Genomic DNA, 25,596 nt, shown 5'->3' with positions numbered 1-25,596 from the left:
TTTTGCTGTACATTTTACAAGCTGAATTGCTCCAACAAATGGGAGAAAGAGACATAAATATTCAGAAACCTATGCTCGATTAAGTCCTCTAGGTTCATCTCATTTTTCTCTTGACTTGATTTCCTTCTCTCTCTCTCTCTCTTTCTTTTTTTTTTTTTTTTTTTTTTTTTTTTTCTTTTTTTGGCTGCATTTTTTCCTACAAGCTTCCTCAAATACTTTTCTTTTGCAGTGGGAGAGAAAGGAAAAGGAAAAGCAGAAAAAAAAAAAAAAAAAAAAAAAAAAAGACTTAAAAACCTTCCTAACAGAAGCCCTACAAGGTAGGGTTTTTGTTTTTGTTTTTGTTTTTAGGGCCCCACTGGCAGCATATGGAAGTTCCCAGGCTAGGGGTCAAATCGGAGCCACAGTTGCCAGCCTACCCCCCCCCCCCCCACCACAACTCGGAATATGAGCTGCATCTTTGACCTTCACCACAGCTCACGGCAACACCGGATCCTTAACCCACTGAGCAGAGCCAAGGATCAAACACATGTCCTCATGGATACTAGTTGGGTTCATTACTGCTGAGCCACAAGGGGAACTCTAAGGTAGATATTATTCTCATTTTATAGAAGAAGAAACTGAGGCTTGGTGAATTGAAATAAATTGCCAAAGATTACTGAGCTGACCAATGACAGACTCAGGACTTGACCTTGGTTCAGACACCAAAGCCTACTTTTTTTTCTTTTTCTTGCTTTGCAGACTTGAGGAAAGGATTTCAGCCTGGATCACTCCTGCCTGCTCTGGGCTCTTCTGTGCTGTGGTTTCTAACTCTAACTGCCCATTAGAATCACTTGGAGCCATTGAATAAATGCCCCCGACCTCACCCATACTGATTAGATCAGTATCTCTGGGGTGAGGCCCTAGTATAATTATATTTTTAAGAAAATGCAAACTATTGCATTTAGAATGGTGAAACAATGAGGTCCTGCTGTAGAGTACAGGGAACTTTTTCCCTTTTGTCTTTTTAGGGCCACATCTGTGACATATGGAAACTCCTAGGCTAGGGGTTGAACCAGAGCTATAGCTGCTGGCCTACACCACAGCCACAGCAACGCGGGATCCAGGGATTGAACCTGCATCCTCATGGTTACTAGTCGAGTTCACTAACACTGAGCCACGCATAATGGGAACTCTTTCCAATCACTTGTGATAGAACATGATGGAAGATAATAGGAGAAAAGAATGTATATATGTATGACTGGGTCACTTTGCTGTACAGCAGAAATGGACAGAACATTGTCAATCAACTATGCCTTAATAATAAAAAGAAAAAAAAAAAGAAAAAGAAAACGTTCCAGATTCGAATGTACACCAAGCAAGAAATGAGAACCAGAGAGAATGTGCTTCCTGGGAGAATTAATGAACTTTCTGAGAAGTACAACTCACCCTACAGGTAGGAGTGCACCACAGGTCAAAAGCAGGCTCATTCGATAGAAAAGAAGAGAGAAGAGAAGAAAGAAGGGACGAGTGAAGAGGGAAAGGAAGGGGATGGGAGAGGAAGGAAAGAGAAGGAAAAGAAATCTTGTGATGTCTCTGAGTGGTTCTGTTTCCATTAAGTTCTGCTTAGTCTCTAGCGCTGAGCCAGTTTGACAGCCTGCATTGACTAAATCCCTGACTCCACAAGACATAACCGAAAGGTCTGCTGAGCACAACTCTCGCTTACTGGAGCTCAGAAGAGATACTGAAGCTGAAGGCGGGAGTGACTTACAGCGGAGGCTGCCATCCGCCTGCATGCTTGTCTATTGCATCACTTTCTTCCTCCATCTGGAAACTCACATCTGATTGTGTAACTTTGCTCAAGTAAGGCAGACGGAGCCCAAATAGATTCGGACTCTACCCGTGAAAAACTGCTTATGCCAGAGACTGCTCTAGCTGGAACAGATGTTACTTTTGTTTGTTTAAATGACGGGCCGATCTTTCCTGGAGAGTTTTAAGTTGGCTGTTGATGTATGCAATTCATTCCTTATGAAAGGAACAGCATGATGGGCACCTGGTGTATCAGAATTTGAAAGCACCCCGACCTGGGTTTGAAGCCCAGTTCTCTGTCTCTAATCTTATTTCCTGTGGCTTTGAGCAATCCAGGTTTGTATTTCTTATCCTAATCGTCAAAATGAGGAGCTGAGCTTTTTAAATGCAATAAAGTTAAGGTAGTGCTTCCAAAATTTTAGGTGTAGATAAGCACAGTATTAAATGTCATGGAGCCACACAGTGAGAGAAGTATTACTGTTTTGATTTTCTTTCATGCCATCTGATTAAAAAGACGGAGGTATACTGTTGACACTTCTCTAACTGGTTAGTCTAAGAATGAAAGAGTTGGTCTCAGGTAACTGTGTGTATTACTAGGAAACTCTGTGCAGCTGGGAATTAATAATGCTGATTTATACTTACAACAGTTACTTTTTCTTTTTACAGCTGCACCTGTGGCATATGGACGCTTCCAGGCTAGGGGTCAAATTGGAGCTGCCCCTGAGGTCTATGCCACAGCCATGGCAGCACTGGATCCAAGCTACATCTTTGACCTATGCTGCATCTTATAGCAATGCTGGACCATTAACGCACTGAGGGAGGCCAGGCATCGAGCCTGCAACCTCAGAGAGACTATGTCAGGTTCTTAACTTGCTGAGCCACAACAGAAACTCCCTCAATAGTTACTTTTATGGCATGTGCTACCTACTTAAGGTAGAGCTATCAAGTTACCTTTTAAGTAAAATAGTTAAAATAGTAAATGATGGTCCACAGGTAATATACACACAGGACAAAAATAATTAAAGTGATACCAAAGTCTAAGTTTAGGAAAAATTGAGTTAAAGTAAGCGACTGAATCTCACATCGGAGACTGAATCTCTGAGTATAGTGAGGATTTAGTTAGCCTTTCAGAGAAAGAAGAAATGACTGAATTGGTCCTTGCCCTCTGTTTTGAAATAAGCTATTGAAGAGCCAGAATTTGATGGGCTATAGCATGGATAATTCACACTGACTGCAGGATTTCTGTCACCTCCAGGTTGTCCTTGGGTTGGCCTGAGAACCCTGGCCTGAAAAGGCTAGGTCTGCTGCTCATATTTTCTATACTCAGTGACTCAGAAATGGGAAAAAACATTGGAACATACAACTAACATCTTAAATTTGATTAGCCTTTAATTAAAATTTTTTAAAAAAGAAAATACCAGATCACATTGATTTTTGATGATAAGTCATAGAAGGAAAAATCCTTATTTCATCAGTTCTTTGAAACATCAAAGTTCTTGCTGAGATAAGGAAGTAAACATTAGAGAATATTACTATTCTGTGACCACGTGACCTCAGGAGCACAATAAGAGGCTAAGGACTAGGAGGGAAGAGAAAAAATCATGCTTAAATTTCAATACATATAGCTTTTGCCTCTTGTTAATTTTCCTAAGAAGGGATATGAAGTCCCAGAACTAGTCAATAGTTGACTACAAAGTCTTTGTTTATTTTTCCAGGAACGCAACTTTCGGCCACAAAACATGATGCCACAAAGTTCTTAAAACATGACATGGTTCATTCAACCTAAGGAGTAGAGAGGAGAATAATCTATATACCGTAAGTTGTTGTAGGAAATGAATTGTTTCTCTCTTGATTTGTCGATGAGCTTAGCAGCCTTGGAATAATCTATCACTGTAAAGTCATGTGGGTTCTTCTGTTAAAAAGCACAAGCATCAAATTCTGATGTTGGTTTTCTGCTTCTGGGCTGTTCAAAATTTTTTTCTTTTTTCTTTTTTTTTTTTTTTTTTTTTTTTGTCTTTTTGCTATTTCTTTGGGCCGCTCCTGCGGCATATGGAGGTTCCCAGTCTAGGGGTCAAATCGGAGCTGTAGCCACCAGCCTATGCCAGAGCCACAGCAACGTGGGATCCGAGCCACGTCTGCAACCTATACCACAGCTCACGGCAACGCTGGATCATTAACCCACTGAGCAAGGGCAGGGACTGAAGCTGCAACCTCATGGTTCCCAGTCAGATTCATTAACCACTGCGCCACGACGGGAACTCCCTGTTCAAAATTTTTGAATGCTTCCATCAAATTCAAACCCAAACCCAGTACAAAGCCTTCTTCTTCCAAAGGAGCTCAAGAGACTTCATCTCTGGCTCTGGCTTTGCCATTGTCTCACTATGAGTAAGTCTCACCTGGGACGCAGCCATAAAATGAGTAGATTATGGTAGATTAGGAGTAAACACTCAAATGCCAACAGGTGCCAGACAGGTCATATAAACAAGGAAGCCGGCCAAGGGGAAAGTAACAGAAAGTGGTGGTGGCGATGTGTGGGTAAGGGAGTATGACTCCTCTAAAGGGGCAGCCATCAGCAGCTCCAGGCACTTGTCAACCAGGAAAACTGGTCCATTGCTGACAGGGCCTCTGAAATGTCAAAGGAAGCTAGAAATCCATCTTTTAAATGACACTTCTCTTATCATTATTGACAGTGAATTTAAAATGATTTGAAAACACAATGCAGGCAAAACTAACATAACCACAGATTAGACTCGGCTGGTTGATAACCATTTTGTGACTTCTGCATTGGAAGATCTCTTTGAGATCTTTTTTTTTTTTTTTTAAATTTTTTTTTTTTAATGGTCACACTCATGGCATATGGAAGTTCCTGGGCCAGGGATTGACTCTGAGCCACAGTTGTGACCTATGCCACAGCTGCAGCAATGCCAGATGCTTTAACCCACTGTCCTGGGCCAGGGATGGAACCTGCACCTCTGCAGCGACCCAAGTCACTGCACACAGATTTTTAACCTGCTGCGCCACAGTGGGAACTCCTCAAGAGATCTTACAGCCTTAACTTCCAAAGAGCAAATCTTGATTTTTTTGTGACGCGCATATAGTGAAGAATTTGACACTGTTTGAGAAAAGCAGAAAAGGAGCTGGGTTGTTAGGGAGACAGTGTGTTCTATTGGGGGCTGCAGAAATGTGATAGATACATCCTAGATCAAGAGGCTCTTGGACGATGCCATAGGGCTCTGTTTCTCTTAGCTCTTATGATGGGCAAAATAATAATAACAATATTAACAACAACAATAATACCATATTTGCTTATTTGGAGATGCACGTGCCATTCCTAGATTTTAAATTCTGTTAAGCCTTTTTATGAATGGGGAAGGAAGAACTGTCAGGAAGAATAACAGGACTCCACAAGAACAGATAAGGGTGACTAGTCCTCTGTTTCTCCTTTGGGAAGGAAGTGATGCAGAGACACCTCCCATCCTCTGGAGGGCAGTGTTATTACAGAGCATTGGCTTGAGTAGATAAAGGTACAAAATAAGAACTGGTGCCATTTTTGTCTTTTTCTCTCTCTTTTTTTGGGGGGGCATAGATGGCTCCATTTTCCAAATATTTCTGTATCATCTCAGCTGTATCCCCACACTGCTTTCGTAACAAGAGCCTTCTGTGTGGAAGACAATAAAGAGAATGGAACTTGAAACTTGTTTCTCAATTCCCACTCCAATTTTTAGCTCTGTTATATTGGACAGCAAGGTACTTACTGTCTCTGTAACTCAATTTCCTCACATATGAAGGAGAATAGTAGTAATGTCTACTTCATAGGGCCAAGGTAAAACTAAAGGAAATCCAGCCTATCCAGGAAGGATTTATTTTAGTTTAGTTTAGTTTAGTTTTATTGTCTTTTGTCTTTTAGGGCTGCACCCACAACATATGGCAGTTCCCAGGCTAGGGGTCTAATTGGAGCTGTCGCTGCTGGCCTACGCCACAGCCACAGCAACGCCAGATCTGAGCCAGGTCTGCGACCTACACCACAGCTCATAGCAATGCCAGATCCTTAACCCACTGAGCAAGGCCAGGGATCGAACCTGCAACCTCATGGTTCCTAGTTGGATTCGTTTCTGCTGTGCCATGATGGGAACTCCAAGAAGTGCCTAGTTTTAAGTTGGCAATATGGAACTATGTCCCCTTGCAAAGTTCTTATTTTCTCATCTAAATTCCTCCTGCTATAATTACAGTTTATCTCTTGCCCTCCCTGATAAGAAATGATTCCCAGAATAGAGCTATGAGATTGAACTATATAGAACTGTCAATATTCAACATTATCAGTGTATTGAATGGAGACTTCGTATGGTTCAATATAATACAAAGGCAGTCACAAACCCAGCAGAGGAAATAGCAGCTTCCCTTTTATACTGGTTCTGGAACACATCTGAACAGCCTATAATCTTTACATTTGGGAAACAGAGACCTTTGTTAGAGGAACACTTTCTCATTAAAGCAAACAAACATTTGTCATCTACTTCCAGCTTACAGAGTGCTTTGTGTAAATATAATGCCCCTTAATACCATAGCAACACTGGCGATAGATGTCAACACACAACTTTACACGTTACTAGTGTGTCATTGTTGGTATGCACAAGAGTTGTAGGACGTATAAAGCTCTTCTACCATGGTTCCAGCCTGCATGCCCACACCCTAAGGAGTATTTCAATGCACAAACAGAATAATGTCAAGAAAGCCCTGCCACTCACTGCATGTGATGAATCAGATAAGACATAGCTCCACAAACACTAGGATCAAGTGTGCAAATCCCCAGGGACCACCCCAGGTCTATTGGTTGAAATGCTTGTTAATTATAGTCCAGCAGTCTGAGTAGTCCAAAAGGTACCATTCAAGTTTCAATCTTTAGTTACCTTCCATGCATAAAGACATTTAAAAAAAATCCTACTATGGAACCCAAACAGACAAGAACTCCTGAACTAATTTCATTTATTTCATATCCTCAAAGAAAACAACTATGACAGCTCTTCAAGTGTCATCATCACACCCGTGTCCTTTGTTCATTCTTTCCGGCAATAATTTTTTAACTTTTCACTGAGTACCTACTATGTGCCAGGCCCTGTTTGAGGCCAGGAGTCAGCAAACTACAAGCCCAAGGGCCAGTTCTGGCCCAGAGTCTGTTTCAGTAAAGAAAGTGTATGGCACGGAGCTACACTCATTCAATTACATGTTGCGCATGGCCGCTTTCTGGCAGAGCTGAGTAGCTGTGGCAGAAATCATGTGACCCACAGAGCCAAAAATATTTATGACCCAGCCATTGACAGGAACAGTTTGCTGACTCGATCTGAGAGAAGGAGGATACAACATTAAAGAAGAGAAACAAAGTCCCCACATGTCTTGAGAGGTTCCTGTTTAGATGGTTGCACTGGATGAGCTCTCACTACTTCAACTAAGGGGCAGATCGAGTTTGACCCACAGGATCACAGTCAATGCCACTGCTGGGGTTTATAAGGAACAAGAAAAGAGATGACAGGTGTGGAGACAGATGTGCAAGAGGGTGTTAGAAGATTGGTTAATGTGGAAACCAGCTGCAAGAGGTGGGCCACAGGGATTCCACCGAAGGGCATCCAAACCCTTGGATAGGTTGGGTACCACGTGTACCAGAATCACCTGGAGACATCAGTTCAACATGCAGGCTCCGGAGCCCCACCAGGAATCTGAATCTGAGTTCCAGAGACGTGGCTGAGCTTCCACATTCTTAGCGGGTGCCCCCAGGGGATTCTGAAGCATGCTTAAATTTGAAAAGCACTGGATTAGTGTTTAGTTTTAGTGAGCATTCCAAGGTGTTCCCCACGAGCTCTGGCCTCAAGTCCACTTGTGGCAGGTGAGAAGGGGAAAGAATCTGGGCACAGACACACAGAGGTAGATGCAGTGAAAAGGCAGTTTATTGTCTATTCATACTGTACAGAGGAACAGAGAGAAGCTACAAGTACAGCCTCGGCTGTCGCTGGCAGTGTTATTTCTGAAGTCGATTTTTGTTTTGTTTTTCATCTGAAGGAGACAGAACAGTCAAAGTACACTTCAGGTTACAAAGTACAGCAGCTAGCCCAGCAAGTCTAATTCAGAGTAAGCACAACAGGCTCCCACCCCACCCCACTCCCACCAACCCCCAAATGGATATATTTACAGAGATGTCACTCATGCCGAGTGAGCTGCTAAAGCTGAACATTCCATCGACAACCTACATTCACTGAAAAGCTGCATCAGACACAACATTTTCTGGAACCCCTGAATGATGTCGACTTAAGTCAGGAGCTGCAAGGAGGAAAGAATATTCCAGAACCCCACCAAGGATAGCTCTCTTTCCACTTGCCAGAATGGGATATCACAGAGTTGGAGTGGGAGCTGCACAAGGTATAGTTCAGATCAGGCATTGCCTGGTAGCCTCTTTGTACATAAAGTCTTGTTGTTGCAAAACCAAGTGACCAGATGCCTCTGACCACCTCTTCTGGAAACTTCGAGGTTCCGAGAATAGCAAGAGGCTAGGGTAAATGGGCTCCCCTGTACCACCCTCAGGCAATCACATAGTTCTTTCATTTCTGGAGTTGTTGCCGTGACACTAAGGTTCACGCCTGCCTGTTAGAAGGATTTTTGATGATCAAGAAATTAAAATGGTATTGTATGCTAGGGTTGTGGGATGGAAATCCTATAAAATTGGATTGTGATGATCATTGTGCAACTATAAATGTAATAAATTCATTGAGTAATAAGAAAATAAATAAAATTTTAAAAAATTTTAAAAAAAGAAATTAAAATGATTTGCATGGGAATCAGAGGGGTTATTTTTCTGGAAATGAAGAGAGAATTTTTGACCTTGTCTTGTTGGAAAAAAGATCCTGGTCTTTTAGGGTGGTAGGAAAAGACCTCATCCTAGGAAAGGATGCTGCCTAGGAGGAGAGTCGAACACGGGAAGAGAGCAGATCTTGAGGCTTGGCCTGCTCTGTCAGACAGAGGAACTGGTTTGGGTGAAGATCTTCATGAACTTGAGTGGGACTGTGATGGGAACTCAAGACATTTGGCATAAAACTGGGGGAAAAATTCAAAAAGTCTGACAATTTGGTATCTCCTTTATGGATGGAAAAGGATAACCCTTTCCAGTCTCTACTTAACTCTGAAAAGAGGATGTAGCCCCATTGATATTTACAAGGCTGATAATACCTGGTAAGTTTTATATTGTTGGTTTCTACATTTATGAATATTGTATATATTAGGTGGATGGCTAATACTAGTTTCTGACTCACCACTTCACTTATATTATTCAAATCCACCATAGTGAGTGATCCCTTAAAATCAAATGTAGCAATTACTCCTTAAATATGTGAAAGGGTTGGAACCTGATAGCTGCTGGCCTTGGCTTTCATTTAAAACAGCTATCTCTTTCCAAAAGATCATTCTATATTATTCAAGGTGTGGCCCAGAGAGCCATCAAGCCATATGATATATTATCTAATGACAGGTATAGAAAGCTTGATTGTACAACCTAGGTCTGCTGAGAAACACTGGATTCCATGCAGTGGTGGTTCTGGGGCAGGTCAAGGGCATGTTCATGCTCCCCAAGGTCTGGGCTAGTGCTATGGAACTCAGCAAAAAGTTGCCTTAATGGAATGGAGAAAGAACTCAGTCGATCAAGGGTGTGTTCAAACTCAGGCTTCATAATGCATATAGATTTCATTATAAAAATATTTTTTTCCTTAAAAAAATACCTAAATGTAAAATATTCCATCTTTACCGCCACTCCTACTCCCATCCATTGTCATGTCACTTGGCTTAGAGTAGAATGAATGGGTGCACCCCTCAGGTCAGGCTCCATTTGAGTCCATCTCTCCCACTTTTGAAGCTATGCCAATTGTGCTTGAAAATAGGCTCCCAGACCTAGGAAGGGGGTCCATGAGTTCGCCTCCCTCAAGGGCAGAAAGACCCCCAGGAGGTCACACGTTCTAGGAGGCACAGCCCAGGCATGTCAGAGTGGGATAGTGCAGGCTTAGCAGGAACACAGGAAATGTTTGGTTGGGAGATGGGCAGAGCCAATGCCCAAGCTCTGCCTACTTTATTCCTTCTGAGCCAGACCTGCAAGGTTATACCTCAGGCTCCTGGGATGAAATTCACAGCTCTAGAGAGGGCTGGGTAGGGGTGGGGAAGAGAATGTTGTGTTTATACAGCTTTGGAATACAACCTGCATTTTTTGAAGGACAGAAAAGAAGAACATAAACAGCGATGCTAAGGCAAACGTTCAAATGGCACATCAGAACACTTTTTTTTTTTTTTTTTTGTCATTCATTAAGTTAACATCACAAGGCAGATACATTCTGTAAACATATATACCATACAGTACATTAATCATAGGGGAAAAAAAAGCCACCCTGTCATTCTTTTCTTTCTGTATTTCTGTTCTTTACTCCAGAAGGACTGCCTGACATCTAGGGGGGATTTTATGGTCTGTGAGATATACCTTTTCTTTTGATAAAAATGCAATGACTTGCAAAAAATAGCCCCAGGCGACTGGTAAGAGGCAAGATGGGGAGAAGATGAACCTGTAGAAACTTAGAAAATAGTCACAAAATATAAAAAAGTCATTCATTTCAGGAAACACTTTGTTTCCCTGCCTAGTAAAAGAGAGCACTGAAAAATTTTTACAAAAGTTAAGGCTGTCCAGATCTTTGATGCAGAAAGTCTGTGGTCCCCAAAATGACATATTTTCACATTGAAAGCAAGTTTTGTTTTGTTTTTTTTTTTTTTGCATGTATGTACTACAGTTCAGACTTTTATATTTTAAACTGGAGTAGGGAGGGGACACAGAGGTCTATTTAAGTCATATAAAAATTAAGGGGTACGGGGTGAGGCTGGTCTAAGGATCCCCAGGGAAATTGCCCTTTGAAACTTTTAGGATGTAATCTTTATTCTAGCCTTTTCTACATTCAAATAATACGTATTTTGGTTTTGGTTAAAATGGGAATTTGCTTAAGGAGGTTGCTGAAGCTATGAAGATATAGACACCTAACAGCACTGTACTCCTCAGGACTTTTCTTGTGCCCTAGAAAATGCAGGGAAGTTTTCCTGATAAGACGAGAAGAGGTTCACACAACAAATGTGAACTGGCAGTAGGAATCCAAGAGGCCACCTTGCTCATTCCCTGGAGCTATTTTGTGATGTATACTCTTACTCCGTCGGACCTGCTGGGTTGTACTATCCAATAGGACGAAAGACACTTTCTGGTTCTATCCTAATCAGCGGAGCCATGTATACCTTGAGTCATAAATTGAGGAGCTTCTAAAAGATTGCATATTCACAAAGTTTCTGAAACTCATCTTTTAGCTATGCCGAGAATTCACGGTTTCAGTAATGAATGTGCATGTTGCCAGGTACAACTGTAAAACTGTTCTCACCTTGGAATGGTTTTCGTTGTAAACAAAGTTACACTGCAGGACATGAGAATATTCCCACAGGGAATGGGCCCTTTGGTGGGTTAAACTCCCCAAGCGAGTCTGGTGATAGACAGAGATGGTTGAGCTTCTAGATTTTAAGTGAGAACAAAAGAAAGTCCTCCGTGCATATTTCATCTATGTTCATCTGTGTTTTGCATGGACAGGGTTAAGTTTTTAGAAAGGAAGGACTGGTTTAGTGCCAGCTGCCATAGTCCCTCCTCTATTGCCATGTTCCCATACTCCCTTCACCTCTTTTGCCACCCATTGGTTTGGTGGCATTAAATAAATGGCCATTGTCAAAGGTGTTCTGTGGTCCCTTGAAATGAAGTTCTGCAGGAAGTGACAAGAAAATAAACTGTTTTCAGACTTGGCCTGAACATTTTATACCAGAGATGAGGTTGTCTCTCTAGGAATTTAGAGAGAGATGTTTTTTCCCCCTTTTATAAAAACTTGACCCTAACCAAAATAAAAGCCTCCTCGCATGTAGAAAAATACACGTTTATCACCAGAAAGCAAAATGGACTGAAGCAGATACACATCATTAACATTTCAGAAAGGAGTCAAATCAAACTCCAGAATCTGAGTTTTCTGAAAGCCTTTGAATAATTTGAAGAAACCATGTTTGGGATTTGGCCAGAAAGGAATACCCTAGCCCCTTATACTCTCCATTACTCGGTATTAAATGACATCACTGGACATTGTCAAGTCACTTTTAGAAGCAACTGATTTTGCTTATATAAGGAACATACCATCATTGTGGATAAAAGAAGCACAAAATAAAACAAGAAAATCCTCTTAGTTTTCTGTCTGGCACTAAAAAAGAAAGTCAAGGGTATACAAGCCATCAAGATTTATCAGAATATGTAAGGTTTAAGTTTATCATGTTAACTCTTAAAGGATCTTTAATTCAAAGCCATTGAGAATCTATTTATAGGCAGATGAAACATCCCCCCTTCCCCTCTTTCTCCTCTTTCCATTTAAAAGGGTTCTGATTACGTGATTTTAAAAGTCCCACGAACCATGAGCTCCAAAATGACCATGGTTTTGCAACTTTATAATTGATTCTCTAATTAGTCTGATGATATAAGTCAATACCCTGTATTTTTAAATGGTGTGATACCACACATGATAACGTTTTTACAGAGAAAACGCCAGTACCAGCCAGGAAAGCAGAATGTTCACAAACACAATTCTGTTTATATTTTCATTATGAAGGGGAGTTCCTTGTCGCCGCAGGTGGGGTTAGAGGTCTTGTCTCATAAAAGTACTGGCTGAGTCTGAATCCCCTGCGATGACAGGAAAACAATGCAAGCTATGCAAATAGATATGCCATATTCAAACACACCTTCGTTTACTGTGGCCACCCGTCATTTTAATAAAAGTAATATATTTTACTTGAAAACCCATTGAAATGATAAGCTTTAGCAGTAAAAGTATAGCGAGAACTCAAATTCATGTAATTTGCTAATCCCTATACTAACTATTGATAAATGAGTTTGCAGATTATCCTTGGTCTTTCAGATTTCACGTGTGGTGTTCTGTAGTGAGAGGTGCAGATCAGTTTCTTGGTGAGAAAATGATTCACTGATGGACGCGAGGTCCTCCCAGGGAATGATCTGTCCTGGAAGATTCTGCTTCTGTTTATCAAACAGCACGCTCAAGGCTAAATTCCATCATTCCACTCACTAACTGTGCTTTTAAAAACTCATGTAGAATAGTTTCAATCCCCAAGTGAGTAAAAAAAAAAAGGATAAACTACAGTAACCTTTTAGATTGTTTCTTTCTAAAGGAATTATTAAAATCAGAGATTGTCCAAAACATGGAAGCTGTTTCCTTTTCTATGTAAATAGGTTTATTGGGCATGTCATTTTCTACAAATGTTTAAATGATGCTTAAATGACCATTTACTGAGGAGCATGAAGCTGAAAGTAGTGAGGTTTATAGGCAGCAGAACCAGTATTATTTCCAGATAATAGAGCAGTTTTATTCAAAAACAGCTGCTTTGGTGAACCTGAGATTTAGGGATCATTCTCTCAGCTGTTCAAAGACAAGGATTCCATGGATGGAATCATCTTAGAAAGTAGAACTTGGCTCGTTATTTTTCCCTCTGAATTTTTAAAAAATTTACTTACTGGTGATAAAATGACTTACTTTGTGCTTGTTAAAGACATAATTTGGGGGGGGAAATTACTTTTGAAAATTAAAAAATATTCTTTTTCCCCTAATTGGAATAAATATAATTTCAAGTCAAGAAATTAAAATAACAAATAGTTAGATTTAGCACTAAGAAAGCTATTTAGGACATATTTAGTTGGTTCTCGAAGAAAATTCTCTCAAGATCATCTTATTTTTCCCTCATTTACTTTCCACAAGAGGTTAAACTTGATATAGTTCATCTTAACATATGTTTTTTGAAACTATGCTCTGTGGAACATGATAATTCTGTAAATTATCTGAAATAATGCTATGGACATTTGGGCAAAAAACTTCAAGATATTTCTGTTTTAAAATCAATGTTACAGCTTTATTTCATTCCTGTATTATTTTACTACATTGCTTCCCTTTGGTTTTATTATATCTGTGGCTGTCTGCTTTAGGGGAATGCTAAGCATTTAAAGAATTGTTCATTGTGTTCTAGATAAAAACATCCTTGATGTTCTGGAATCTCCAGAAGTTGAAGGAACAATGCTTGAAGAAGCTCAGCTATGTGTCACTCAGTCAGTATTTGCTGAACCCATTAAAATACTTAAGGTTGAGAAGATAGGGCTTTCTTAATCTCTCAAACATTTTTTACATTTTAGAGTATAATTTGTGGGGTAGATAAACCTACATGGTGATGATATGGGAAACATTCTCTTTCTTGTGGGGACAGAAAGAAAAGAGTCCAGATGTAAGGCTCTGTAATCAACAGGGCAGGTGAGATGAAGAGTTAACTCAGGTACAGCACCATCCACAGTGGAGCAGAAGCATCACAGCAACCACAGTAGGTCAGAAGAACTGTTTTAGAAATATGGTCACTGCAGAGATACTCCTCAAAATGACCCTTTATTGAAAATAGATTAATGTGATCAGAAAAATCTGTGAAAAAGAAAACTATAAAAATTTACTTTTTTTTTTTTTTTTTTAGAGAATAGAAGCAAGGCTCACGAATTTGCTTAAATTTAGAGATCACGACTGATGCTCAAAACAATGCTTGTTTCATGTCCTTAGAAAGTTAAAAATGGTGCTTCTTATATAAAGGGCCCACCAATTAAGTCATAGAGAGACAGCTGCTAATGGGCAGGTTATGGAATCAGTCCCTACAATTCAGCTGTGACAAGCGCTGGGTTCTTTTCTTTCACATCAACTTCATTTCACTTTTAACAGAAGGAAAGCCATAGATGCACAATACTGTAACCTGGAAGCTTATGTAAGGCAGCAAAAAGCATCACCCTAGATTGGACAGACTAAGTAAGGTCCACTTTTGGCTACACTAGCAACCAGCTAGAGCCCATAGCATTTTGCCACACAAGATATAAAAGCAAAGATCCACAGCAAGGGCGGCAAGTGAGAAATCAGTGACGTGGCGATGTGTGACTACGTGATAGAACACACGACAAAATGAAACCCCGGGTGCCCACGGTTTCAGTTCCATTCAAGTGAATTAAGGCTACTAGATCACTGGCTGATGTGAAGAGTCCATTCCAATTGAGCAGTAAGGAACCGATTCCCTCTTGAAGACACAAGGAAAGGTTTAGAGGAAAAGTGAGTTCTTGGAAAGAATGAAGCACACACATGCATGTTGTCTCTGAGCTGAGGAAACTGGAGAAAAATGAAAGGGAAAAAAATAAGAGGGATCAAAGCAATCCAACTGCAAGGCAAGGCAGGTGTTTGCTTCCAGTTCACAGTATTGCAGTTAGTGGTACAGTGAGGTCTACGTAAGTGGTGGAGAGCACAGAGGCTGCCCAGAAGAAAAGGGAAGAAAGAAGTAGTCACATGACAACACAGCATTGACATCGCTTTTTCTTTTGGGTACCTGGGGCTGGCTCCGTGGCCAGGCTCTCTTCCTTCCCTTCAGGGGATGAGGGCTCTGTGGTGTCTGAGATGAGTCTCCCGGACACCAGCTCGGCTGCATTCCCATCAATAGTGGATACGTCTGTTACTGTCTTCTCCCTCAATGACTTCTCATCATCTTCATCAATGAGGACCAACTCAGCCTTGATGGTTTCATCATAGCCTAGCACCTTCTTAGTCTCCTCTTCATCCTCGATATTTTGGTAGCCCATGAAAATCATGGTGACTGGCTGATCCAAGTTTGCCTCTGGCCCTTCAGTGCTGGGGGCTGGAGCCTGCTGCCCTGGGTTCCCAGAAGAATGATCTTTCCTAGACTTATGGACCATTTCTAACTTGGCTTCTTTGCAGAGCATGTGTTCCTTAGGGTGGCTGAGACTTCCATCTGCAATCACAGTCCTTTCTGACACGTGCCCTCCTCTTAAGCTTGATTGTCCAGCCTTCTGAATAAGCTCTTCTACATCCTTTGAGCTTAATTTATGAACTCCATTTTCTACTATGGTGCTTCCTGAGTGCACCTCATACACTACTTTGGTACCATCATCAAAGACTTTGACTCCTCTCTGATGGACCCCCTCTGGGCCAATGGTGGATGTAGAGAGAATCTTGGTCTCTCCTGTTTGTTTGTCTTTCTCCACATTAATTTCCATGGCGTACACAGCTTGAATGAAAACAAGAGAAAGGAAGTGCATGTTACAACAAAAAAAGCCAGTGAATGGTTAATTGCCAAACAGACAAAAAAAGGTGTTGTGCCCTTTCTGATCTAACTGCCAAGCATCTTGAGTGTTAGAGTGGGTGCACTGCACAGAGGTAGTTATATGTGTTTTTTAACACAGCAGCTAAGTGCACTGGGAAGACACATGTACAGAGTTACCATATATCAATGGAACTCAATGGAATTCATGCTAAGGAAGATGAGCTAAAATAAGGCCACAAGCAACTGTTGAGATCCAGTGTAGCAAATTACAGAGAGGCTGGCGACATGCAAGTTTACCTTGAATGTGAGCATAATTTAGGCTTATAGGCAATTTTAAAGCCCTTGGTCAAGATATAACCTAGCTGCAAAATCTTAAATCTTTTAAAAACTCTTTAACCAAGTGTTCTACCTTTTTTTTTTTTTTTTACATTTTCCTTTCCTGATTAATGGAGATTATGCAAAGCATCTTGCAGGTGGCACATGGCTCTCCTTTACTGTACTATAAAAGAACATACTTGCAAAAGTTGAAAGCCATGAAAGGAGTGAGTCAGATTATATGCTCTGTGAGCTTCAGTCACTTAGCTAGGTTTCTAAGACAAGAATTAGAAAAAGAACAGAATAGAGGTGGCATCATCCCACAACACTGGAATCTGAGGACAATGCTTGCACGAGGCTTCTCCCCCCATCATGTATATATTGCCAAATCCTTGTGATTCTACTCCATACTGTTGTTCTGATCTGTCACCTTTCTGCTCCACTGCCACCAATCTGAGATACTACTTACTTCCTCTCCCCTAGATGATCACAAGAGCATCCTACCTGGTCTTCCCATGTCAGCCTCTCCAATTCTTCCCAAATCCTGCTGTCAGTCTGAGCTCCCTAAGGACCAGCTCCTTCCTATCCTATAGGCTCATGTGACACTCCAGACTCTAAAATCTGCTACCTCAGAGGCTCCCTGCAAGGCACATGTTGTAGAGGGGAGAAAACTAGGCCTCAGACCCATTGAGCCAACTGTCCTCAGGCACCCTTCCCTGAATGACCCATAGATACATCAACCTCTACTGTTTTAAAACTGAATCCACCTTCTCTCAAAACTCCCCCATAAGTCTTGGTATGAAGTAACAGCAGCTCTACTACCTGGACTCTCAAGCAAGAATTCTCAGAATCATAGCTGATATGTCTTTTCTCCCTAATTTTCCATAGTCAAACAACTAATTCTATTTCGGATGTATTTCCTCATGCATGTATCACCTTGCCACAATCCCTATCTTCACTGCCTTAGACCAGGCCCTCTTCTGCTCTCTGCACAAAAGCCTATGTCTGATTTTTAGCCACCACTTCTGTCTTTTCATCACCAAAGGCCAAAAGCAGCTGAGGCCTGATTTTGGATGGTCAGAGGAGGAAGGAATTGTTTTTACATTTTAAAAAATGTTAGGGAAAAAAAGGAAAAAAGGAAAGAAAGAACTTAAGAGAAAAGGAAAGGAAAAGAATATGCCGCAGAGATATTATGTGGTCCACAAAGTCTAAAATATTTACGATCCAGCCATATATAGAAAAAGTCAGCCAAGGCTCCACTTGGCCCACAGAGTTACCTTACTCACAAACCCTCAGTTGGTGCCTCTGTCTGCAGAGGGTAAACACCAAACTCCTGAGTTTGGCATGTAACTCCTTTTGGCATTTGTCTGTGACCTTCCTTTCTTGTCTTGTCTTGCAGCCCCTCTCATTCCACATGCACTCAGGCCATAACCTAAGTTCTCACTATTATGAGGACACCCAATATCCTTTCATGACTGTTTATCCTTGTGCCTGCCTAGCCTCTGCCTAGACTGCCTTTTGTACCTTCTCCACTGGCAGACCACAAGAGTCCTGTGTCACAACTCTACTTGTCATTGCCGTTGAGTCCCTACCTCTTTCTGAAGAGCCCTAAGTTCCTCAACTGTGTTAAGAAGGTCCAAACTATCTTCTCAATCACATGTTCCATTGCTCTTTCCCTCTAGCACAGCCAAAGAACCACATACCATACCTAACATTTCCTGCTTTTGTTAAGATTTCCTTCTCTTTGAAACGTCCTTCTTCCAAGTTTCTGTACCTCCAAATATTACTCATCCATCTATGCCCAGTTTAACTGCCCCCTCTTTTGTGAACCTTCTTTGATTGTCCCATCTCTAAGTCATCTCTCTCTTCTCAAGATGCTCTAAACACTTCTTCTAAACCTCTCTGAAGGCACTTAACACTTTTCACTCAGTAATGTAATTATTTGTAGGAATGTTTTTTATTAGTTCCATAAATTTTTTAAGATCCTTGAAGGCTAGTTTGTTGCCTGACATATTTTTATGATTCCCCTTCCCCATCAACACCTACCTTAGAGCCTTTTGTATAAAAGACACTTGCTATACATACCTGTGAAACAAATGCTACTAATTGAAAAGTCTAATTTGTTGTTTTATCCTAGTCACAAATACTTTATATGACACCAATGACAAGGTACACACAGTGATTAAATTTAAATTGGTTTCAAAAATAGCAATACTATTCTGTCTCTTTGCAAAATAAGATACAATCTGATCATAGTTAATACTTAAATAAAAAGATTTTGAAGCAAAATCCAATGCTGATTTTCATCATGTCTATTTTGAAAGTTCCATTTGCTCAAAACAAAGCTCTTGAGTTTCCTCAGTGATACGGTGGAAGAACAACCAATATTTGCCATAAAGCTACACGGGCTCACAGAATGATGGTATAATCAAGAAAAATATGTCTCTATAGTTCCTTATTTTCCACAAAATGTGTCATCAAAGAAATAGAAGAGGCATTTAAAATGTTGCATGGGCTCCAAAAACCTGTCTTTAAATATTACATTTATATTAAAAGCACAGTTTTGAGTTAAAACATTATATTCTATCACTATTAACACACTCATGGGACATATTCATAAATAAGGAAGGCAAAAAATGATTGTCAGTTGTAGATACAATACCCTAGACATCCAGTAATATGTGAACCAAATGATACACAGACTTTTGATCGATACAGAGTATAGAATAAAACATTTCTATTTTTATATTCATATGTGATAGAATATAAATTATGGACATGGGAATCTTTAGGGATGTCCCTCTCTCTCGGCCCACCAATGAGAATGCTGTCATTGTTGGTCCAATTTTCCTTTCTCCACCATCCTAATCCCCAGCTTCATCTGATCTTTGCCTATTCCTAGAATCAGAGACTAGACAGAAAGGAGGAGAAATTCTTTGCTAGAACGGTTAAGTAAAACCATACCATAAAGAGCTGAGAAAAGGGGAGTTTAATGGTAGGGACAGCAAAAGCTGGAGGGAGATGGATATGGAGGGAATATTCTGTAGTAGTGGATGATGCCTTGGAGAGTTATTCCTGGAAGAAAGAAAAAGGAATATGAGAAGTGCTTCTGTGTGGAGATATGAATTGGATCCCTTTTAACATCCTTGAGAAAAAGTAGGTAAAGAAGAGATTCCCTTTTTGGTTTTTGTCTGTGATTTTAAACTGTATTTTGTTACATGTCTGGGCCTGAACCACATGTGACATGGTTTTATTAGGGTTGCAGATTAATATTTATATTTTCATGTTATACACTGTTCTGGCAATATTTCTAGAATATGAGAGTAGAACATTTAAAACATATTTATAATAAATAAAACCTAGTTATGTTATGCCATAAAATACAACATCCACATGTATTTTTTTTCCTCAGATAAGACATAGGGGCTCAAAGGAACCACAGTTTTTGAGTAGGTTTCTTCAGGTTTGGCTTCACATTCCTCGTGAGACATTCCTGGGTCTCACATGCCTTCACTCTCTTCTCTAGTAAGGTATACAAACACTTTGAGAAAAAGTGAAGCAAACACTTTGAGAAGCTCTGGCTTAACACAAAGGCAATATTTAGACTTCATGGATACACATATGACAATGCTATTAGACATTCAGAAAACTGCACAGGAAGTGTGAATGTTTATCTTAAATGTGTTGTTTGCGAATAAGTATTTATATTTCACCCCAATTCTTAGCTAATAATATCCCAAATGTAAACTAGGGTGGATGTGAACCAGTAGGAAAATAAGACTTACATTTCAAATTCAACATTTTATGGTTTTTTAGGGGTTTTTTGTTTTTGTTTTGTTTTGCCACATCCATGGCATGCAAATGTTCCCAGGCCAGGGATCAAACCTGTGCCACAGCTGTAACCCACGGCAGTGACAAAGCTGAATCCTTAAGCCACTGAGCCAGCAAGGAACTCCTCAACATTTTGTTTTTGATACAGACACACAATTTTTAAAATTCTCCTGCTTTTTACTACTGTCAAGTAGTATATACCAGAGACCTCTCCCTTACATCATCCCCTCAGCTCTAACCACAAAAAACACTCTCTAATATGCCATTTTCCTCCCTCAAACTTCCCCATGCCACAGATACACAATGATGAGGGTTGTAACAGCTTGGCACCTGCTCATCTTACTGAAAAAAAAAAAATGAGGTGGGGTACTGCTTAGGGGAGGAAACTTTCTAGAGATCCCTTGAAAGAGATTTTGAAAGAGCCCCATGGATATAAAGAAAAGCATTTGAGGAAGGACTAGGAGACAGAGGAAAAAAAGAAAGAAGACAGTCTGAGGGGATGACTGGAATCTAGAAGTACGTTGCTATACTGATAGATTCCATTATTGATATCGAAATATTACACACTGATGCCAAAGAAACTGGGGGATACAAAGTGTGTTTGCTCTTCCCGCCAATAATCCAATGAGAAAGCAGAGTAATCTCTCCATTTTGTTAATGACAAATAAGAACCAAAGCGGCTTAGTTTCTACAAAGGGATACAAGTGGATGGGTGCTGAGTTTGGTTTTTTTGGTTCTTCTCCCCAACAGCTCTCTCATCAGTAGAAAAGCTATCTTGAAGAAGCAGAGACCCACTAATGGAGGTTAATAATCTCAGTGTCTAGGTTCTGAAAAGACCCAGGTGTGGGTAAGAGTGAGGGGCCGCTGGGGAAGATACCTGTGCTCATAGGGCCCAGAGAGATGGTCTGAGGAGAGAGAGTCACTGACTCCAGGTCAGACCTCCTGCCCTGGCTCTTTGCACTCTCTTATCCCTGTCACCTTCAGCCTTGGCAAAGAGAGAGCTGGTATAAGGGCTATAAAGAACCCAGGAAAAAAGAAATAAGAGCACCTGACACAAGTAATGGAAGGAGGCCACCATTACAAAAAGAATGGCACGATGCCCTTTCAGAAGCCAAGAGCACACAAAATAGGACTCTGTGCTCCATGAGGATGCAACATTCAATCACCGTTAATTCCTCGACCCTGGCTTCGCCCAGCTCACTTCCTCTGACTCATTGATCCATGGGTGGAGGAATAAGGCTGGGGATCACATGTAAAGAAAAAAAAAGAAAAAAGATGAGCCACACTGTCATCAGTCAATAACATGGGAGGTGTTGTGGGGAGGGAGAAGGTCAGTGAGTCCAAATTCCTATCTCGGTCACATTCCAATTTGAGGCCTCATTTTTCCCATTTGTACAATGAAAGGTATCCATGTGTTTGCTTTTTTAAAATTGAAGTATAGTTGATTTACAATGTTACATTAGTCTCAGGTGTACAGGAAAGTGATCCAGTTATATATGCATATAAATACAAATATAAATATAAATACAGATATGTATATAAAGTATCCAGCTTTAATGGTCCATGGGGCCATGAACAGCCTGTGTGAGTCAGTGATGTGTCAAGCACAAGAGGTCATCAGAAGACAGCCAGACCAGGACCACCACTCAGCAGTAAGATCATCACAATATAATGAGCATCATGTAGGTGCCAGTGTACCTCGCATGTGGAAGAGAAGCAATACATATGCTTGGTTCATTGAATGAACATTTGCAGTCTCACCCCTTTGAACGTATGATGATACATATACATGTATGTTCACCCCCTTCTCTTGGGGGTGGAAATATAAAATTGGCATCACAATGTCAATAACAATGAAAATGAGGACATTCCTTCAGAGTGGATCCCCCCTCTCCTCCCAGAGGGCAATCCCTAACTTCAAGAAACAGTTATCAAGAGTTCCCACTGTGGGTTAAGAATCCAACTGCAGCAACTCAGCACAGGTTCCATCCTCAATCTGGTGCAGTGGGTTAAAGGTTCTGGTGTTGCCACAGCTGTAGTTTGGGTTCAATCCCTGGCCCAGGAACTTCCATGTGCCACAGTTGCAGTCATAAAAAAAAAAAAAAAACAAAAAAAAACCACAGTAATCAAACATTTCTTCAAATCAACTGTTTTCGCAAGACACCTTGATATAAATGAAAATAAGTCAGCAAGGGCACAATGTTGATGGACAAACATAGGCCAAAGCCAATTTCTCATACTGATTTGGCTTTGATCTTTTTGGTCAGGAAGGACAGTTTTCGGTCTGAAACGTGCTGGAAAGAATACTGCCAAGAGGTCATTGAAACGCAGATGAGTAGAGAAGACTGGAAAACAATAAAGCACCTTGAGGTACAAATGCTCTCAGTGCTTTGGGCTGTGAGCTGCAGTTCCCGTGTCGATGAATATGCCTCAAGGATTTTATATACCAAGAAAGGTGCTGGAGAGAGAGACTCAAAAGGTCTGATCTTCAAAAATGAAAAGGGAGGAATTCTCTAAACTACATAGAAACGACTTGACATCGGGGCTGGCTAAGTTCTAGAGTTCATTTTCAAGGAGCAGAAGCAGTTTCAAGGAGCACATGCATCTCATTTTCTGCTTTCTTCAAGGGTTCCAGAGAGATTCAGCAAATGCCAGAGATACAGCATATCTGGATCATCATCAAGTCCCTCACATGCCAATGGACACAACAGAAACACATGCCGTGGGCATTAGGACAACTGCCAGAACTTGTCACTGGTTGAAGGGCCACACCCCATGGATGCCAAGTGAGGATTCCCAATGGCTGGGCCCCTGACTTTGGTTCCCACTGGGTTGTTTTTATCAGTGAAACAATGATAAATAAAGCAAACTTGCTTTTCAGATCTGAAGTGATACTACTTTGAGAGGCAAAGTGAGGGTATCAGGTGCCACGACCATGAGCCATAAAAGCCTGGGCAACAGAGAAGAGAGCTTTCTACTTTCAGAACTGTTAAACCCTTGATTCAAATGAAATCTGACGCAGAAATACAATATGGAAACACAAGCACCTGGGAGCTGCTGGGTTTGAAATGGGAGGCGACATCAGGGTCCTAGGTACCACCTTCCGGAGGCTCCTCAGTGACCCCAGGGGGCCCCAACACTCATGAGGAACTTTAACAAGAAGAAACTGAACAGCCATGTCAAAGCTACGAAGGGCAGACAGGTGCATGGCTCAGCCTTGCTTCTGCCTCTTGAGATGAGACATAAAGGATTTTGCAGGATCTTCTGCACATGAGAGGGTGAAGCAGGATGTGCACAGTGGTGGGGAACAGACCAGACCGCTTACTGCCACTGAAATGATTCTGGAGCAATGACTCCACTGGACAAAGGAAAGGAGGCTGAGCAGTGACACACGTTATACACTTTGGAGGCTTTATCTTAGAGCCTGATGCTGAAAGGCTGTGATGGCATGTGAGTCGCATGGGCTGTGGCATCCAGCTCAGCTCTGCAGGGTGACTTGCTCAGCCCAGAGGGCACAGGGCAGCTCTGAGCCTTACATTTCAGGAAGATGAGCGACAAATCGGGGAGGGTTCAGAGGGGAGGGACAGGTATGGTGGAGGGTGTCAGAGCAACCTCATCATCTTGAGACCTGCCCAAGAGACCAGGGCAGTGGGTATTGAGGGGATGGCAAGTAAAGCCCTGGGAAAAACAGGACATGAGAGTCCCTTTCAAATCCTTACAGGGAAGTCAGAACTTAGGTTTGTTCTGAAGGGTGCCAGGGGTCAGGCTAAGGAACAATGGATGAAAGATGAAGGCAGCAGACTAGCAGTGGCTCCATCAGAGGAAGAACTCCCCACTGTCAGACCAATTATAGACTGAATAGGCCACCTACAGGGAGACTGAACTCCAGTCTCCCAGGGTCCAAGGGGAATGGCTGCTGTCTGAGGCCCTCTTTGCAAAGGGCTCCCACCGCCGGCTTCCATATTTGACTGAGGGGTTGGCATAGAGGCCTTCTGATTCCGAAAAGCAATTATTCTAAGGAAAGGCCCACTTATACAAAATCCAAACCCTCCCAAACTCCAAACCACCGGAATATCTGTCATAATACTGAGTGATGACCAGTGACATTTATTAAATTAAGGGCCCTGAGATTGTTTACATTTCTGAAAGGATATTCCTAAAGCAAGACGGATTCTATCTAGGAGAAAGAATTCCAGGGCAAAGTGCCATTAACTCATATGCTCTCCATGCTCTGCGGAGTCACTGCTAGCCATAACCCATCATTAATCTGGATGCTCTATTGCAAAACCAGCCTGGAAGAAGCAGTTAACCACAGCCAATGCGTATTCTCCCATGACACTACATTTGTATATTTCCATAGTAGATACATGTATGCAAATTAGTTCTTAACTAATAAACCAAAATACATGTCAACTTATTTCTTAGATTTTGATTACATAACACTTTGTTAAAAATGCAGTGGCTACTTGGATCATTATGCTTTTACAGTATCTTCAAAGATGAAGGATGCTAGCTTGTAATAACGTGTGTATTTCTATGCACACAACACTACAATCCCAGGAACCTATTACTCTCCAACTTTACTTTCCTTGACTACCAATCCTTTTCATCTCTCATAAAATTTAACCCCCCACACTGGCCCTACCGCCTCCATGAACTGACCCATTAGTTGGGTCATACTGCCTGTCTTGTGAGGAGCAGAAACATAGAGAAGGGCTGGAAAGCTATTTACCCACAGCTATTGAGAATTACCAACATTCTAGTAACAATAGAAAGATATGTGACTTTTGAATAGCCTATCTCAGAAGTGCACTTTGGAGTATCTGAAAGAATCCACAGCTGAAGTCAATGATTTCTTTGATGCACAAGTGTAAGCTGCAACGTTTGGCTTCTCCTTTTTTCAGGGATATATGGACCTGGCTTGGGTTTGAGCAGACACGATATACAGTTCCCTCTCCGACCCCTCACAACTAAGAACCCTGCAAGTCTCTCTATGAAAGTAATATGCTAAGATGTTTACAGAGACACCCAATAGATATTTAAACTTAGTCAGTGTGTGTGACAATTATGTCAAACTTACTTGCCCTTGTATTTCATTTTTATATTAAAATAAAGAGGCATTATTTGTTTCATAAAATTCAGGTTGGTCTGTATAAAAGATTTCCTCTGCCTTAACAGGTCACGATTTTGTTTCAGAAAAGGTGTCATTATGTGACTTATTTTCAACATAAATTTACCCATCATGTAAAGCAGAATGAGATGTTCATATTCAACTTCATCTACTTTGTCACTAACTGCCCAACCTTGGCAATTCAGTTTTCCTTTTAATCCCTGCTCTAAATGCAATTCTGCACAGAGCAAAAAGATTAGTATAGAGATTTATCATTCATGGCCGCCCAGTTCTGATTTCCAAAGTACCTTCATGCTGAACAGAGCAAAGCA

General features: G+C 41.1%; 1 protein-coding gene across 24 annotated transcripts in view; it reads right to left on the bottom strand.

The window, feature by feature from the left end:
• PALM2AKAP2 (PALM2 and AKAP2 fusion) overlaps positions 1-25,596 on the bottom strand; it is a 508,785-nt gene that overhangs the window by 206,727 nt on the left and 276,462 nt on the right. For 12 of the 24 annotated variants that reach the window (XM_085013412.1, XM_085013470.1, XM_085013606.1 and 9 more), the window contains 1 exon segment: positions 15,277-15,972. The exons of 11 other annotated variants lie outside the window; for them this stretch is intronic. In XM_085013412.1, the coding sequence (XP_084869538.1) occupies positions 15,277-15,972 (696 nt within the window). 24 annotated transcript variants of the gene reach the window in all.

This window comes from Sus scrofa, chromosome 1 (assembly GCF_054392235.1).
Source record: "Sus scrofa isolate SSC_HxYL_T2T_F1_AM1 chromosome 1, Sscrofa_HxYL_maternal_Yorkshire_Landrace_v2.0, whole genome shotgun sequence".
NCBI classification, from domain to species: domain Eukaryota; kingdom Metazoa; phylum Chordata; class Mammalia; order Artiodactyla; family Suidae; genus Sus; species Sus scrofa.
This window is presented reverse-complemented; position numbering and strand designations above follow the sequence as displayed.